Source organism: Thermomyces dupontii (genome assembly GCF_041956625.1).
Source record: "Thermomyces dupontii strain NRRL 2155 unplaced genomic scaffold VTN31scaffold_4, whole genome shotgun sequence".
In the NCBI taxonomy this organism is placed as follows: domain Eukaryota; kingdom Fungi; phylum Ascomycota; class Eurotiomycetes; order Eurotiales; family Trichocomaceae; genus Thermomyces; species Thermomyces dupontii.
Window position 1 is genome coordinate 1,517,677 of NW_027192310.1, and position 14,211 is coordinate 1,531,887.

Below are 14,211 nucleotides of genomic sequence, written 5' to 3' on the forward strand. Positions count from 1 at the left end.
GGTCGCTGTGTTGTACCACGCCCACCACCATCGGAAAGGTTGTCCCCGATACGCACTATCCACCGAAAGTCGCGGATGCCTTACGCAAGGCTCTGTATTATACGGAGGTCAACCTGCAGCCACAAAAGGCGCTTCAATATTATCGAGAGGCTCTAGCTCTTTGCAAAGAGGAGGGACTGCCCGCATACTCGGATGAAGTGATCGGCATCAAGCTCAAGGTGGTGGACATGTTCGTCAACGCCGGGCTGTACAAGCCGGCCGTCAATGCGCTGGACCGGACAATCCAAGAGACCACCAAGTTCATTAACGGTCAATCGGAACTGCAAACCAAATCCCTCAAGGAGCTTCTCACTCTCGAGGACATCCCGGTCGAGGACCGGAACACACTGGACTTCCAGGAGGCCAACAAAGAGGCTCTCGAATTCCGGATGAAGCAACGGCCGAGGCTGGTGAAGAAAGTGATTGGGTTACGGTACATCCGGAAATGGCTTGTGGTTAGCTTGCCTATGACACTGACTTTGATAGGATCACAGCTTGATTCTAGTCCATATTCCCCTAGACCTTTATCCGTTCTTCGGCCAGACCATTCTCAGTCTCCTCTTCAGTGATGTTCCCTCTGTAAAGAAACAAGAAACGACTTCTGAAGACGAAGAGCGTCCGAAGCTACCGACCCATGGCTTTCTCAATTTCTCCGTCACCCCCGTTGAATGTTCCGTGATCTGCTCCAGAGAGGCGGCGGAGCGCTACTTTGTCCCCCTGGCGAATAGGTTCGCCGGTCTGGCAGCCGAAGATGGCCCGAGGGTTTCAATCAGCACACTTGTCCCTATGCGGCATCCAATGGCAGGTCCTTGCCACTCTATCCAACTGCGCGTATCAATAGTTTGTTCCGTCACCTAACTTGCCCACCCCAACGCCATCATCGTGGGCAACAGCTTGATCGCCATGGCGTCTGTGGCAGAAGGGCTTTTCAAATCCCTCCCAAAGCCCAAACATTCGGGGGAAGAGGAGGAATCGCCAGCGCCCTCAAGGACGCGACGCTTCCGTGTGGTCGGTGCTGGGCAGTTGGATGAGTCGCAGGTGGTGCTACGGGTACGTCTCGGAATGCATCAAATTCTCATGACTTCGGCATCTATTTTTGACTTGATATACTAACATTGCATTACCACAGAGGACTGGTCCACCACCATATGGTAGTCGAACAGGATGGCGACCTCGATCTCAAGAGGATTTCGGCGATGGCGGCGCATTTCCGGAAATCTTGGTCGCCCAGTATCCGCTGGATATGGGCAGGAAGGGTTCATCATCCACGTCGAATGCGCTGGCTATCCAAGTCGATGCGGAAGGGAAAGTGAAATACGATGCGATTGCACGCCGCGGTCACAGCGAGAACCGCATAGTGCACGCATCATTCAAAGATTTGATCCCGCTTCGGCAGCGGGTGGACATGGGTGAAATCTCTCTGGATCGGCCATCCAAAGAGGAGGTTGAGGCACAGATGGAGAGGACGAAAAACGCTCTCGCAAATCTTGTGGCGGGCGCGGTAGCGGCACAAAAACCGAAGAACGTCAAAGGCGGGCAGAGGTCTGGCCCAACCTTTGTGCGATACACGCCTGCGAATCAGATGGGCGACACCAGTAGGAAGAACGATCGAATCATCAAGATCATGGAACGGCAACAGGATCCAATGGAGCCACCAAAATTCAAGCACAAGAAGATCCCGCGAGGACCGCCCTCACCGCCTCCTCCGGTGATGCATTCGCCACCAAGAAAACTGACGGCAGAAGACCAGGAGGCATGGAAGATCCCGCCACCTGTGTCGAATTGGAAGAATCCGAAAGGCTACACTGTGCCATTGGACAAGCGTCTCGCGGCAGATGGCCGAGGTCTACAGGATGTGACTATCAATGACAAATTTGCTCAGTTTGCGGAAGCATTGTTTACAGCAGACAGGCACGCTCGAGAGGAAGTTCGACTCCGGGCACAAATGCAGCAGAAACTTGCAGAGAAAGAGAAGGCACAAAAAGAAGAGCATCTCCGTCAATTGGCACAGAAGGCGCGCGAGGAGCGAGCAAAGGCAGCGGCGAGTCGGCGATCACGCACACGCTCTGTCAGCGGGAGCCGATCGCCGTCGTCTTCTCGCTCGGCTACTCCTAGTGATGAGGACGAAGCTGTTCGTGAGCGTGAGCGTCTCCGCCGGGAGCGGCGACTGGAAGCCGAGCGACAATTGCGGCAGTCACGCATGGGCGCTGAACGAAGACTTCAGATGATGGCACGGGAGCAGAATCGTGATATCTCCGAGAAAGTGGCTCTCGGATTGGCCAAGCCAACACAGTCAGCAGAGTCAATGTACGACTCCCGACTGTTTAACCAGACCAGCGGGCTCGAAAGCGGGTTCAACGAAGATAACCCGTATGACAAGCCTCTCTTTGCGGCGCAGGACGCTATCAATAGCATCTACCGACCTCGTCCGCAGGCGGATGAGGACGATGAAGCTGCTGCGTCCGGAGAGATCAGTCGCATTCAACGGTCAAACCGCTTTGAGGTATTGGGCCGTGCGAAGGAAGGCTTCAAGGGTGCTGCCGAGGCCGAGGTAAGATTTCTGTCATCTGTCCATACTGTTCGAGCGGAGCTAATGTTGTTGTGTCATTGATAGGCTCGTGATGGCCCGGTACAATTCGAGAAGGACACGGACCCATTTGGCATTGATAGCATGATTGCCGACGTGACCGGTGGAAATGCAGGTCAAAAGCGGTATGGCATGCAGGGGGGAGATCGTAACCGCGACGACGAACGAAGTTCCAAGAGAGCCCGCGTGGATGATGAGTGATCCGCAATTGTTGAGTTCAGAGGAAACTTAGGCACCTGTAATTTTAATGAGCGTCTAGGACAAATGAGTCGACTCAAATGACTACTCAATAGTTCCGGAGAAAATTGGACGACTTGGTGTAGCTAAGACTGCTAGCATCCAACCACCCCTCGACGGTCGCCTCTTGATTTCTCCAAGAGCAAACAATCAAATCCCATCTTCGCAAGCTATCTTTGCCCAACAGGGTTAGTTTGTGATGTCGAAGGTCCATGCTCGCGGGGAGAGCGCCGGGGTCGTGCCGTTTTCAAGTCTCACTAATGTAGTTCACATGCATGGCATTGCGGGGAAGAAGCCATCGAGGTCGGCCTTTACTATTCTTGAAAGGCCATATCATTCGTCCCCAGATGCTCGAAGAGCCATCAAATTTGGGTCCATTTGACCATGAAAACATTGTGGCTGTGACCAGATTGCCTTCGTTCGCGCTCTTATACGAGTATTCTGTCGGCCTGAGTACTACTCACTACTCGTACTTTGTAGAGAGGGGTCTCAGACCAGCGTTTCGCTGATAATTGCAGAATCAATTGATGGATGAAGTGACCTGATCTCGAGCGACGTGGTATCAACCTCCATCTGGCTGATTCAGCACTTCATGATAGAATGAGTCTCTCGTTAGTACCGAAAAAATCTGGTAATGAGACAGAACCCTAATCCGCGTTCGGTTCTGATCAAATAGTAACTAACAATACTCAATGCAGCGAAGAGTTCCTGAGAACTATATAGACTCATGTAGCCATCACGTACGAATCGGTCCATAATGCGACGGACGGGGGTTACCGCGATTCCCGCGGTAAAAGTGGTCATTCTAAACTTTCGATGAAATGGAGTACACACGCCCGATGAACCCCCTCCAGGGTTCTCTTGCCCAGGAAGCAAGTTAGTACGATGAGCTTAGGTACCTGGAAAGTTAGTACTTGGTGGAAAAGACCCTCACCGCAGAGGCGCAATCGTCTAGATACTGTAAATAGTAGTAGCCTTGCTGCGCTTCATCCTGGAGCGACATTGATACTGTGCTCCCCTGGACTAGGAGAAATGACAGTCGATAAACTTTCTACGAGTACCTAGCATGCGGTCATCGATTGGAGTTACTGAGGGCTTACCGTATTGATCTACATCAAAAAAGGGACGCATCGCATAACCTAGCTGTACCTAATCCAATTACTCACATAGAAAGTGACAATATCATGTTGTGATGATGTTCGTAGTACCGACTTTTTAGAAGTAACCGACGACGGTAGGAGGTCAGGTCAGTACCTACTAGTACGAACTACCTATCGGACTTCGCAGCGATAGCTGTTCTCCTTGACTCGTCAAATATCTTACAAAAGAACCTGAGCCTATCAATCAAGAAGTGCCACGCAAATCCACTGAAGATCATAAGTCTTCCAGTCTCCTCTTCAAACCCAAAGCTCTCCTCGATTTTGACTTCACTTGTTGCTCAAGCTCCCCGCATTCTCCGACCCACCGCGAGTGCCAGAAACCGGGAACCGAATCATTAGAGATAAGTACATGAAGGGAATCCATTTTCTGTTATGTATTTTCGGCGCGCAATGCTGACTTGCTGATAAGCCGTGGCGACTTTGATACGCAACGTCGGGAGACATTCGGATATCTACCGAATGATGCGCATCTTGATGGACCCGAACGATCATAGCGCAATGCCGAGTTCGATCGATGAGACCGCATCTTGGTGCTGAACAGTAATCGAGTGTAATCGGATTGATTCTTAACGCTCAGTAGGACCATTTCAAAGAGGAAGAAGAAGGTAGGTACTATACTAGCAAGTAAGATTCCGTACCTGAGGTGCAATAGTGGACTCGCGGCACGCGTGCTTGAGCAACCATTGCTCATATCGCAATTTCTGCCAGTCATTCGCATCATTTCGATTTTTACTACGACAGACGTCGCCATCACAGCTTGCATCGAAAAGCCGCCAGCTGGTTGCAAGCCTGCCACGACATCTGCACATCTCCACCCGCATCTCTCCACCGTTGCTGGCCAGCACGCTGCTTTTGGGGGAAGGATCGGAGAGTTCAATTGGGTTCTGGTTGGTTTATAAATGCCACTGGCTGCTTTCTACGACGTCCCTGATCGTAGTCCATCTCACTTCGATCATGGAGCAGCCATCGTCTCTCACTGTCCAGGTTACGGTACATCCGGAAATGGCTTGTGGTTAGCTTGCCTATGACACTGACTTTGATAGGATCACAGCTTGATTCTAGTCCATATTCCCCTAGACCTTTATCCGTTCTTCGGCCAGACCATTCTCAGTCTCCTCTTCAGTGATGTTCCCTCTGTAAAGAAACAAGAAACGACTTCTGAAGACGAAGAGCGTCCGAAGCTACCGACCCATGGCTTTCTCAATTTCTCCGTCACCCCCGTTGAATGTTCCGTGATCTGCTCCAGAGAGGCGGCGGAGCGCTACTTTGTCCCCCTGGCGAATAGGTTCGCCGGTCTGGCAGCCGAAGATGGCCCGAGGGTTTCAATCAGTAAGGATGATTTCATTGTCATGCAGGTCGACGGCCAAGGCCTGGATGCCGGCCAGAGAGTGCTAGAACTGACAAGTCCACTCGCGATGGCCGGAATGTACGTTTTATGTTCATGCATCGAGCCCAAGTCAAATACGACGGCTAAAAGAAGTGATCCAGATCCATCTTCTTCATCTCGACCTACTTTTCCGATTACATTCTGGTTCCATCTCGGACAAAAGATCAAGTCATTCGTGCCCTAGAAAGCCGGGGTTTCACCTTTGAAGCCGGATCCGATGCCTATGTCAACAACCTGTCACCCCAATTGAGATCGTCGCCGACTGATGAATCCCCACCAATAACGCCGCCCCCGTCTTCGCACTGGGAGCTGCAGGCTCGCACCTTTGAGTCGCTGCGGAAACGAAACATCGTGCCCAGCGTCGATCCTACTCTCCGGCTAGTCCAGTGTGCTGCCCATCATCGAGACTGGACCAGCGAACCGTCATGGTCGATTCTACGGCCGGCTTTGACCACAACCCTACTGGTCGATCAACCGCGCTTTCTGTCCCTTACTCTTACCCCAGCCGACCCGGCCGCCTCCCTCCTGCTGGAGAAGCGGCTCCTGCCCCGCTTCACCAACCCCGAGCTGAGCTCGGACGGCGACGAGGGGAGTCTGCTCCTTGGATCAAAGCAAGATGTCTTGGTCCCCATCACACTCGATCTGCGCGAACTACCCCTAGAGGCCACGGGGATTGTCTGTGGAGTGGCCGGGCGCCTTGCCGCGGCTGATTCAGGCCGGGAAGCGAACGGGGCTGGCGCCACGCCTCCCAACGGATCCAAACGCCCCTCATTCGATTCCACGTCTAATCAGGGCGCGTCCCATTCCTCGCCTGGTGCGAGCACGGCAGGCAACACACATAGCATCCCATTACCTATTTCTTCCCCTCATCATCGACGGCAGCAACATGAGCAACAGCAACAGCGCCATCAGCATCATCACCATCATCACCACCACCACCACCACCGGCATCACCATTCACCTTCCTTCTCTTCAACGTCTTCCATCTCTGAGTCTCGCAGTTCGGCCCTTGCAATACCAACCGGCCAGCTACAACACCAGCTCGTTCCGGATCGACCCCGGGACGACGGGCCGGGACCCATAGAGATCAGTTTCCTGAGCACAGCCCGTGCGGGGACGGTCCTGGTTGGCGAACGGGAGCTGCAGCGCGCAGTCGATGCTCTCGAAGCGGAGAGGCGTCAGCCCGATGAGTCGATAATGGCGAATCAGTCCTGATTAGTTTATTCGATTGCATGCAGCATGTCTCTAACCGTCTTCTTGCATGGATTATGGGCATGACCAAAAGTTGGATCGCGAAGTTCATTGCATTTTCTTGGTCCGGGGTAGAAAAACAAAAAGTGTCACTATGTTACATTAGGGGGAGAAAAAAAAAGCGAAAAGTTGTCGTCCTGGGCACGTGGACGTTGACACGATTTCATGAATTGGTTATTATCCGTTCAGCCATGGTTGGTTGGTACATTTGACGGAGTTTTTCATAACGCAAGGGAAGGAAAATATGACGAGTTTGAGATGCCGATCGGCATTTTGCATGCGCATTGCGTGCTACGTATTCGAGGGCCAGCAATTTCGCAGGAACCAGAGTTGTACTGGGCCCTGCTGGGGTTTTTTCCCAGCCTGGTATGCTCTTGCAGGTTAGACGCAATAAGCAGATCCTTGCTCGCGTCCCTGTGTGGGCAAGGCATGATCCCATCCCGTCCGGGGATGAGCCGTGCGGGTTTCTTGGAGTACATATGACTTGTATTGTGATGCTCTGCGCCACACCTGCTGCGCGCAAGGGATCACAGAGTGGCCAACTCACTTCTTGAAAAAATTGGTTATTCGCTGGGAGCCATCGCTGGCCTTCTTCATCGTGACCTGACTTTTGGTCTTGACCGGGGAACGGATCCCACGTGGCTTCTTCTCAGGTGATGCCGGTGCCCCCTGAGTTGGTTTCTGCTGCGTAGTTTGCGTTTCAGTTTTGACAGCCTTGGCGGTCTTTTGCTCGGGGTCTTCCTCAGAGAGTTCTCTTTTCACTCCTCGCGGAGACGACTCCGGTTCCTCAGCGGGTACCGGTTTCGGCGCATTGTCTTCTCCCCACTCGTCGTCTTTGGTCTCGCGGGAGTCAGTGTTCTTCACCATTTTTCCACCTCCAGAAACTGCGGTTGTCTCGTCTGGCTTCTTCCCCGTCGCCGAGCCCTTTTTGGCTGCATTCGCGAAGAAGTTGGCAATGTTGCCCTTGTTCTCCTTGCTGCTGACGGGAATAATAAACTCGGGGGAATCATTGCCAACTTTGCCAACCTCCTTCGCTACTGGGTAGCATTCAAGTTCTCCTTCGTATGGTTTTAGGATGGATTGCAGTTCATTTGTCCATGTCGTCCGGCGTGGGTCCAGCCACGTCCTCATTGCATCGCTATTCGGTTCTAGAATAACGGGCATGCGATCGTGAATGAATTTCAAGTATGAATTGGAATCGGTCGTGATAATGGTGTATGTGTAGAGCTTCTCATCGGACCCTACTAGACATCAGTTTCACATACTCTCAACGCTGCCTGAACCGCTCACCTTCGTATTGCACACAGTCCCATAACCCGGCAAAGTACATCAAATCCCCGTCCTTGCGCTTGATGAAATGGGGAATCTTCTCTTTGCCTCCGGGACCCTTCTTGAGCCATTCATAGAAACCCTGGCAGACCACGACACACCGCTTGCGCTTCTTCATCGACGTCCACATCCCTCGATCCTCGATCAAGGAGTCATCGCGGCAATTAATCGTACGCATCAGCGATCCGTATTCCGGCTTTTTCTTGGTCCAGAATGGAATAAGTCCCCATTTCATCTTCTGGATGATGTATCTCGTCCCACCCCGCGCACCATGGGAGGCATCATCGTCGTGGGCGTCTACGGCTGGTGCCTGCGACCTATCATTATCATCTTGTTGCCGGTCTTCATACGATTGCCCTTCGTATCCGGAATCAGGCGTGTCAGCGCGATACACTGGGCCAATGTAGCCGGGTGCGAAGTTATACGTTTCTCTGATCTCGTCGTCATCCGGCGCATCGTCCACTTGCATTCCTTGTTCTTGAAGGTGGCGCCGAATGAAGGCGACTCGCTACGTCTACTATCAGCTGGCGGAAATACAATGTCTGAAACCATACGCATATGCTCACCATTCCCAACGCGTATCGTCCGCACATGGTCAGAGAGAGTTGAGCTGGTTGACAGTTGCAGCCTGGTTAGCTGTTGGTTTGGGGCTCTGGATCTGCGACGTCATGCAGAGAGCTCGGGCCAATCCCGGAGTGTCTCCGATGCTTGGTAAGTAGCTAGGTTAGGTAATACCGAGAGCACGAATTACAGTAATTTACAGCACAAACGAGCACTATCAAAGTAATTTACGTTGAACGATACACTAAGTTTCGGTAACATACCTAATGGTTTTCGCGATGACGCTCTTCAAGAGCATTTTCTTTCACTCACTGGCACCATTGCCCAAGCGCGACGACTACCGGTCGGTCAGTCGGTGTTCCCGGATCAAAAAGCCGAATATCATGTTTTTCAGGGTCAACAGTTGATCGCGAATCGCTCCCTCCACGATGCTCGGCCGGGCTTCCATACGCTTCGGCTCTGTCCCTTCGAGACTCTCGCCGATACCACCATATCGACGACTATATTCTTTCACCGCACGACCGAGGCCCGGCAACTGTAGCATCAATGGCCGTTTTCGAACCTCGCCGTTGATTGCCTCACACCTGCGATCGCAAAACCGACAATTCTCCTCCGACTTTTCGCAACGCCTTCGACGTTTGAGGCGTATCTACCGCGATGCTTCCAAGGATATCTGGAGGAAGAATCCGATCCTCCTCCCCGTAGCGATTCTCTCTGTCATAGTGTCGTTTGCGCTGGCGACCTATGTGCTCGGAGTCAGACTCCCCAAGGTTGTCCCCGATACGCACTATCCACCGAAAGTCGCGGATGCCTTACGCAAGGCTCTGTATTATACGGAGGTCAACCTGCAGCCACAAAAGGCGCTTCAATATTATCGAGAGGCTCTAGCTCTTTGCAAAGAGGAGGGACTGCCCGCATACTCGGATGAAGTGATCGGCATCAAGCTCAAGGTGGTGGACATGTTCGTCAACGCCGGGCTGTACAAGCCGGCCGTCAATGCGCTGGACCGGACAATCCAAGAGACCACCAAGTTCATTAACGGTCAATCGGAACTGCAAACCAAATCCCTCAAGGAGCTTCTCACTCTCGAGGACATCCCGGTCGAGGACCGGAACACACTGGACTTCCAGGAGGCCAACAAAGAGGCTCTCGAATTCCGGATGAAGCAACGGCCGAGGCTGGTGAAGAAAGTGATTGGGATGTTCCTGTTAATGGGCGACCTGCTGGCCGACGACCACATGCGCGAGTTCGAGAAAGCGCAAAAGGTGCGCGAAAACGCTGTGCGAATGTGCCTAGTGGAGATGAAGCTGCGGCGGGCCCTGGGACAACCCGTCGTGGTGCCGCCGGAGGACGATTCGTGGATGACCCTGGAGGATGTCGGGCACACCATCACCCCTCTTGCGGCATCATACACGGAATCGGGCAGGCCAGACCTTGCGCTCCCGCTATACATGCAATCCCTGGCCATGATCCGCGAAGCGCAAAGCGGCCCCTCATGCAAGCAAGCGACGCTCCTCGAGATCATCGCCACCACGATCTGGGAGCATGGTTTATACGAGCATACTCTCTTCAAGAAGGATCTCACCGGCCAACCGCGCCTCTTGGAGCCGGATGACCCCCGGCTCAAGGAGAAATCCACAGAAGAAGAGCTGCGCAACCTGCGCAACGTGGCCCGTAGCTGGGCATTGAAGGCTCTGGACGTTGCCAAGCACGTCCCCGCCGACGACCGCAGCGAGGAGTGCGACGAGACTTGTGCGGCATCGTCACGTCTCCTTGCCTCGATGGCAGCAGCGGACAAGAACTTCAAGGAGGCTTGGAAATGGCAGGCCGAGGAGCGTAGACTGGCCACGGTTCTCGGCGCGGAGGATCTGGTCGCCGCCGCCGATGAGCACGCTCAGATGATTCGCGAAATGGAAGAGGAGCATAAGGCTGAAGAATCGGCGCAGAAGCCATAATTCGCTCGCCCTCTCAGGGGGTTGGGGGTTGGATTCGGGTCTGTGTCTACTATGTATCATTAGAATCGACTCATGTCAATTAGAGTTCGTGCAGTGTTACTCTTCCTACCTCCACTCGTGCTGGGGGTAATGTACAAATCATGTTCTAGGGATCACGAATGTTCGTTGTCTATCGTGGTCGTAGCGTCTATAAAGTGAAATGATGAAGTTCAAGTTATCACTCTCCCTCCAGGCTGCTCGCTTGACGCATTACCTCATGGGGAGTTGAGACAGGAATCTTGGAGATATTCATCGGATTGAAGAGAAACAACCCAGTCGCATTCCAATGTCATTCCTACTCTACAGGACCCAAACAGGAGGTTGGACAAGAGGAAGACAACGGTGACGGCTCATATGCTCATTGCTTCATTCCATCTGTCTTTCCCGGGAGAAAGAGGAAAAAACAGAGAAAAGGTGGATAGCTACATCTATTATCCCTTTTTTTTGGTGTATTTCCTTTTCCCTATTGGTGGTGTTTCCACCCACCTCAACAGCCTCACCTCCTCCCCGTAGCCTCGCTTCTGTCCCTTTTAAGCTCGCGACATCACGCCCCAGGCCCGGATCTTGTTGTCTGTGTAGCCAGCGAACAGTGTCTGGCCGTCGGCGCTCCACGCCAGAGACACGCACTCGGGCTCGCGGCTCTTCTTGCCCTTCTCAACGAACTCCGGCTTGAGCTCATCGACCTTGCTCTTCTTCTCGAGATCGAAGATGGTGATGCTGCTGCTGGTAGCAGCGCACAGCCAGTATCGGTTCGGCGAGAACACCAGGGCGTGAATCTCATCACCGGCCTGCAGAGAGTACAGGTGCTTCGACTCGTTCAGGTCCCACAGCATCGTCGTGCCATCCTTACCACCGGAGGCGCAGAGCGAGCCATCGGGCGAGATGGTCACGGTGTTGATGTAGCCAGTGTGGCCAATGTGGTCAGTCTGGAGGCGGCACGAAGCAAGTTCCCAAACCTATACAGTGAAGCGTTATCAGCTAGACTGTCCGGCAAGAAATTGGGTCGAGCGGGCAGCTCTATAGCTAGTCCTGGATCAGAGTATGTGGTGGTTTGTTGGTCTCATTGCCGCAAAACGGCTCTGAAGTAGCAAATACGTAGCAAAACATCATTTGTGCAGGGAAATCTCCAAAGGAAATTGGAAAAACCAATGGACATACCTTAACGAGCTTGTCCCAGCCAGCCGAAACGATGACCGGGTTCTGCGGGTTCGGGCTGAATCGCACGCAGGAAACCCACTCGGTGTGGCCCTTGTCGGTGATGGTGTACTTGCAGTCGCCCAGGGTGTTCCACAGCTTGATCGTTCGGTCACGAGAACCCGACACAATCTGTCGGTTGTCGGCGGAAAAGGACACGGAGAGAACATCGCTGGTGTGGCCAACGAAGGTGCGGGTGGTCGTGCCGGTGGACAGTTCCCACAGGCGCAGGGTCTTATCCCACGAGGAGGAGAGAGCGTAGGCGCCATCGGAGGAAATCACCTGTTAATCCAACAGGATTCTCGTTAGCACAGTGTCTTCTTCGCCGACGTTCGAACCGTCTCGAGCTGTACGCCCACCGCCAGGAGCACCAATCTCACGTACACAGTCGGAGACAATGTGATTGTGGCCGATGAGGCGTCGCTTCGGGTAGCCGTAGGCCTGGTCGTCGCGGCTCAGGTGCCAGATGATCAGGGTCTTGTCGCGACTGGCGGACAGCAACATGTTCGGGCTATGAAAAAAAGCATTCGCAGTCAGATTCCACCTGAATCACCGCGTCCCATTCTCCTCGCACAGCTCCGCAGGCAAGCTTACTTCTCAAGAGAGGTCGCCAGGGCGGTGACCCAGCCATTGTGGCCCTCGAGGGTTCCACGAAGGATCAACTGCTCAGCCATTTTTCAAGGTCGGGCGGGCGGTCGAAGAGCCTTGAGTCGGAGAAAGGCGAGGAGAGAGATTGGAGGGCTGGAGCAATTCGTTGGGACTCGTGCCGGCAAAGATTGCGATTATTTCGCACGGGGACCACGAAAGAGCGAACAGGGTAAACCCTAAGCGCACTTTTTTGGTTGCTCTGTGTGTGCCGTCCCCACTAAGCGAGTATGCTGACTCAGCTTCACGTGACCTAGTTAGCTTCATCTGCGAAAACGTAGCTTGCATAACTAAATCTCAATTTTCTATTTCATTTTCACTCGTGACCTCGACTTGTAACTTCGGCCTTTCTAGCAGCCTTCGCTCATCATCTTCCTGATGATCGAATAGCTGAAGTTCCAATCTACCACGGCCTTATGGCCACTTGTCAATGAAACACCTGCTTATGTACAGTTTTCAAAAACGAGCGAGTATTAGACACAATAAGGTTAATACAATACATCCTCGCCCATCACGAGTCGAAAATCTTGACATTGGGCATCCTGCCCAGGCCACCACCCAGTTTCCTTCTGGCAGCATCGAAACCAGCTGCACTCTTGTCTTTGACGTGTTGTCTTATCATCCTCAAGATTTCAGAGTCAGCCCATCGCGACGGCACTGGCCGATAGGCAGGTTTGAAAGCTCCGTGCGTCTGCGCCCACTCGCCCGACTTTGCAGCGCCCTGCTTCCAAGTCTCCGTCGGAGTGTCCCGCACTTGTGAATCGGCATCCGTCGCCGACGAGGAACTGGTATCCTTGGGCTTTGCCTCCTGCGTAGCCCAGTAGTAGATGTCCCAGTCATTCTCATCGAGGAAGCGATCGTATTGTTCTAACTGTTCTCGAGTCATGTTGCCGAGATGAGCATCGGCAAACGTGGACAGAAGCAAATCCGTCTCAAGAATGCCACGCTTCCGACTTTGATCTAAGTATGGCACAGTCAGTCGCGGTGCATTGGAAATTACTGGGCATCACATACAGAGCAGCCGTGCTCTCATCGTCGAGATATCCTCGCCCTGCCGCCGGATAGGCTCAACCTTGAAAGTGATGCCCTCCATTTCCCCAACACCCAGCTCTGGCTTTGCCGGGTCAGAAGAAGATTGTCTACCACCCGTATAATGTTCAACTCGTCCCTTATACGGATCTACCGGCTTGTAGTTGGGATCGACCGAGCTGAGCATATCCGGAGGAGCGCTTTTCTCGCCCACCTTCGGGAAGTCATTTGTTTGCGTAGAAGTGCTATTAGAAAGATCCTGATTCAGCGGCTTTGAGGTTTGGTATTCACGATGCTTCTCCGTCGTGGAAGAAGGCTCATTGGAGTCCTTGGCGAGAAGAGTCCACGCTCGGAACGGTCGAGTTCGCTGGGCGGCTCCGGCAGTTATTCTTGGGGTCCTGCCAGCGGCAGATCGCAGGCATCGGGTCACAAGGGATGCCGACATACTCAATGATTGTAAGAGAGGGTTGGTTCAGTTCAATGGAAAATGGTTTCGAGAAAACTTGACCTCGGATGTTTGACATCATAGCTTCAGAAACTGACCACCTTTGATCCGGAGTTTGTCATGTTTGCATCACTCTTTTGGTGCAGAAGACTTTGGGTTTACGCTAAGCTACTTACGCACCTGCCAAATCAGGTAAAGAGCTGCGACTCTGAGTAGCCAATCACATGACGCTGCTCCGAACATCCAATGGCATCGGACCATTGATGATGATGATGGAGATTTTTTATCCTCCTCTGCAGTCGACTACAAAACTGCCAGGAATTCACTTCACCTCAAAGCCCAGGCACCATCGT

At 53.0% G+C, this 14,211-nt stretch overlaps 7 protein-coding genes across 7 annotated transcripts in view; 4 read left to right on the forward strand and 3 right to left on the reverse strand.

Annotated features, from left to right (window-relative positions):
- The window catches only part of VTN31DRAFT_5074 (uncharacterized protein), a gene marked incomplete at both ends in the record, with an annotated part of 3,122 nt that extends 2,225 nt beyond the window's left edge, over positions 1 to 897 (forward strand). The window contains 2 exons of the mRNA XM_069405533.1: positions 39 to 472; positions 534 to 897. Of these exons, the coding sequence (XP_069260587.1) occupies positions 39 to 472; positions 534 to 897 (798 nt within the window). The remainder of the gene's footprint in view (positions 1 to 38; positions 473 to 533) is intronic.
- Positions 898 to 942: 45 nt separating this feature from the next.
- On the forward strand, positions 943 to 2,827 carry VTN31DRAFT_5075 (uncharacterized protein; the record flags this gene model as incomplete). The annotated part of the gene is made up of 3 exons (XM_069405534.1): positions 943 to 1,089; positions 1,169 to 2,590; positions 2,654 to 2,827. 3 exons carry the CDS (start codon positions 943 to 945, stop codon positions 2,825 to 2,827), a joined length of 1,743 nt encoding a protein of 580 aa, XP_069260588.1.
- Positions 2,828 to 4,977: 2,150 nt separating this feature from the next.
- VTN31DRAFT_5076 (uncharacterized protein) lies at positions 4,978 to 6,625 on the forward strand (the record flags this gene model as incomplete). Its single annotated transcript, XM_069405535.1, has 3 exons — positions 4,978 to 5,013; positions 5,067 to 5,449; positions 5,512 to 6,625. The coding sequence occupies 3 exons, from the start codon at positions 4,978 to 4,980 to the stop codon at positions 6,623 to 6,625; spliced, it is 1,533 nt and encodes a 510-aa protein (XP_069260589.1).
- Positions 6,626 to 7,204: 579 nt separating this feature from the next.
- VTN31DRAFT_5077 (uncharacterized protein) lies at positions 7,205 to 8,583 on the reverse strand (the record flags this gene model as incomplete). Its single annotated transcript, XM_069405536.1, has 3 exons — positions 7,205 to 7,902; positions 7,952 to 8,498; positions 8,557 to 8,583. The coding sequence occupies 3 exons, from the start codon at positions 8,581 to 8,583 to the stop codon at positions 7,205 to 7,207; spliced, it is 1,272 nt and encodes a 423-aa protein (XP_069260590.1).
- A 396-nt stretch (positions 8,584 to 8,979) lies between these two features.
- On the forward strand, positions 8,980 to 10,506 carry VTN31DRAFT_5078 (uncharacterized protein; the record flags this gene model as incomplete). Its single annotated transcript, XM_069405537.1, has 1 exon — positions 8,980 to 10,506. The coding sequence occupies one exon, from the start codon at positions 8,980 to 8,982 to the stop codon at positions 10,504 to 10,506; it is 1,527 nt and encodes a 508-aa protein (XP_069260591.1).
- Positions 10,507 to 11,075: 569 nt separating this feature from the next.
- VTN31DRAFT_5079 (40S ribosomal protein RACK1) lies at positions 11,076 to 12,413 on the reverse strand (the record flags this gene model as incomplete). The annotated part of the gene is made up of 4 exons (XM_069405538.1): positions 11,076 to 11,501; positions 11,704 to 12,021; positions 12,124 to 12,250; positions 12,334 to 12,413. The coding sequence occupies 4 exons, from the start codon at positions 12,411 to 12,413 to the stop codon at positions 11,076 to 11,078; spliced, it is 951 nt and encodes a 316-aa protein (XP_069260592.1).
- A 482-nt stretch (positions 12,414 to 12,895) lies between these two features.
- On the reverse strand, positions 12,896 to 13,858 carry VTN31DRAFT_5080 (uncharacterized protein; the record flags this gene model as incomplete). The annotated part of the gene is made up of 2 exons (XM_069405540.1): positions 12,896 to 13,344; positions 13,399 to 13,858. 2 exons carry the CDS (start codon positions 13,856 to 13,858, stop codon positions 12,896 to 12,898), a joined length of 909 nt encoding a protein of 302 aa, XP_069260593.1.
- Positions 13,859 to 14,211: the final 353 nt, after the last annotated feature.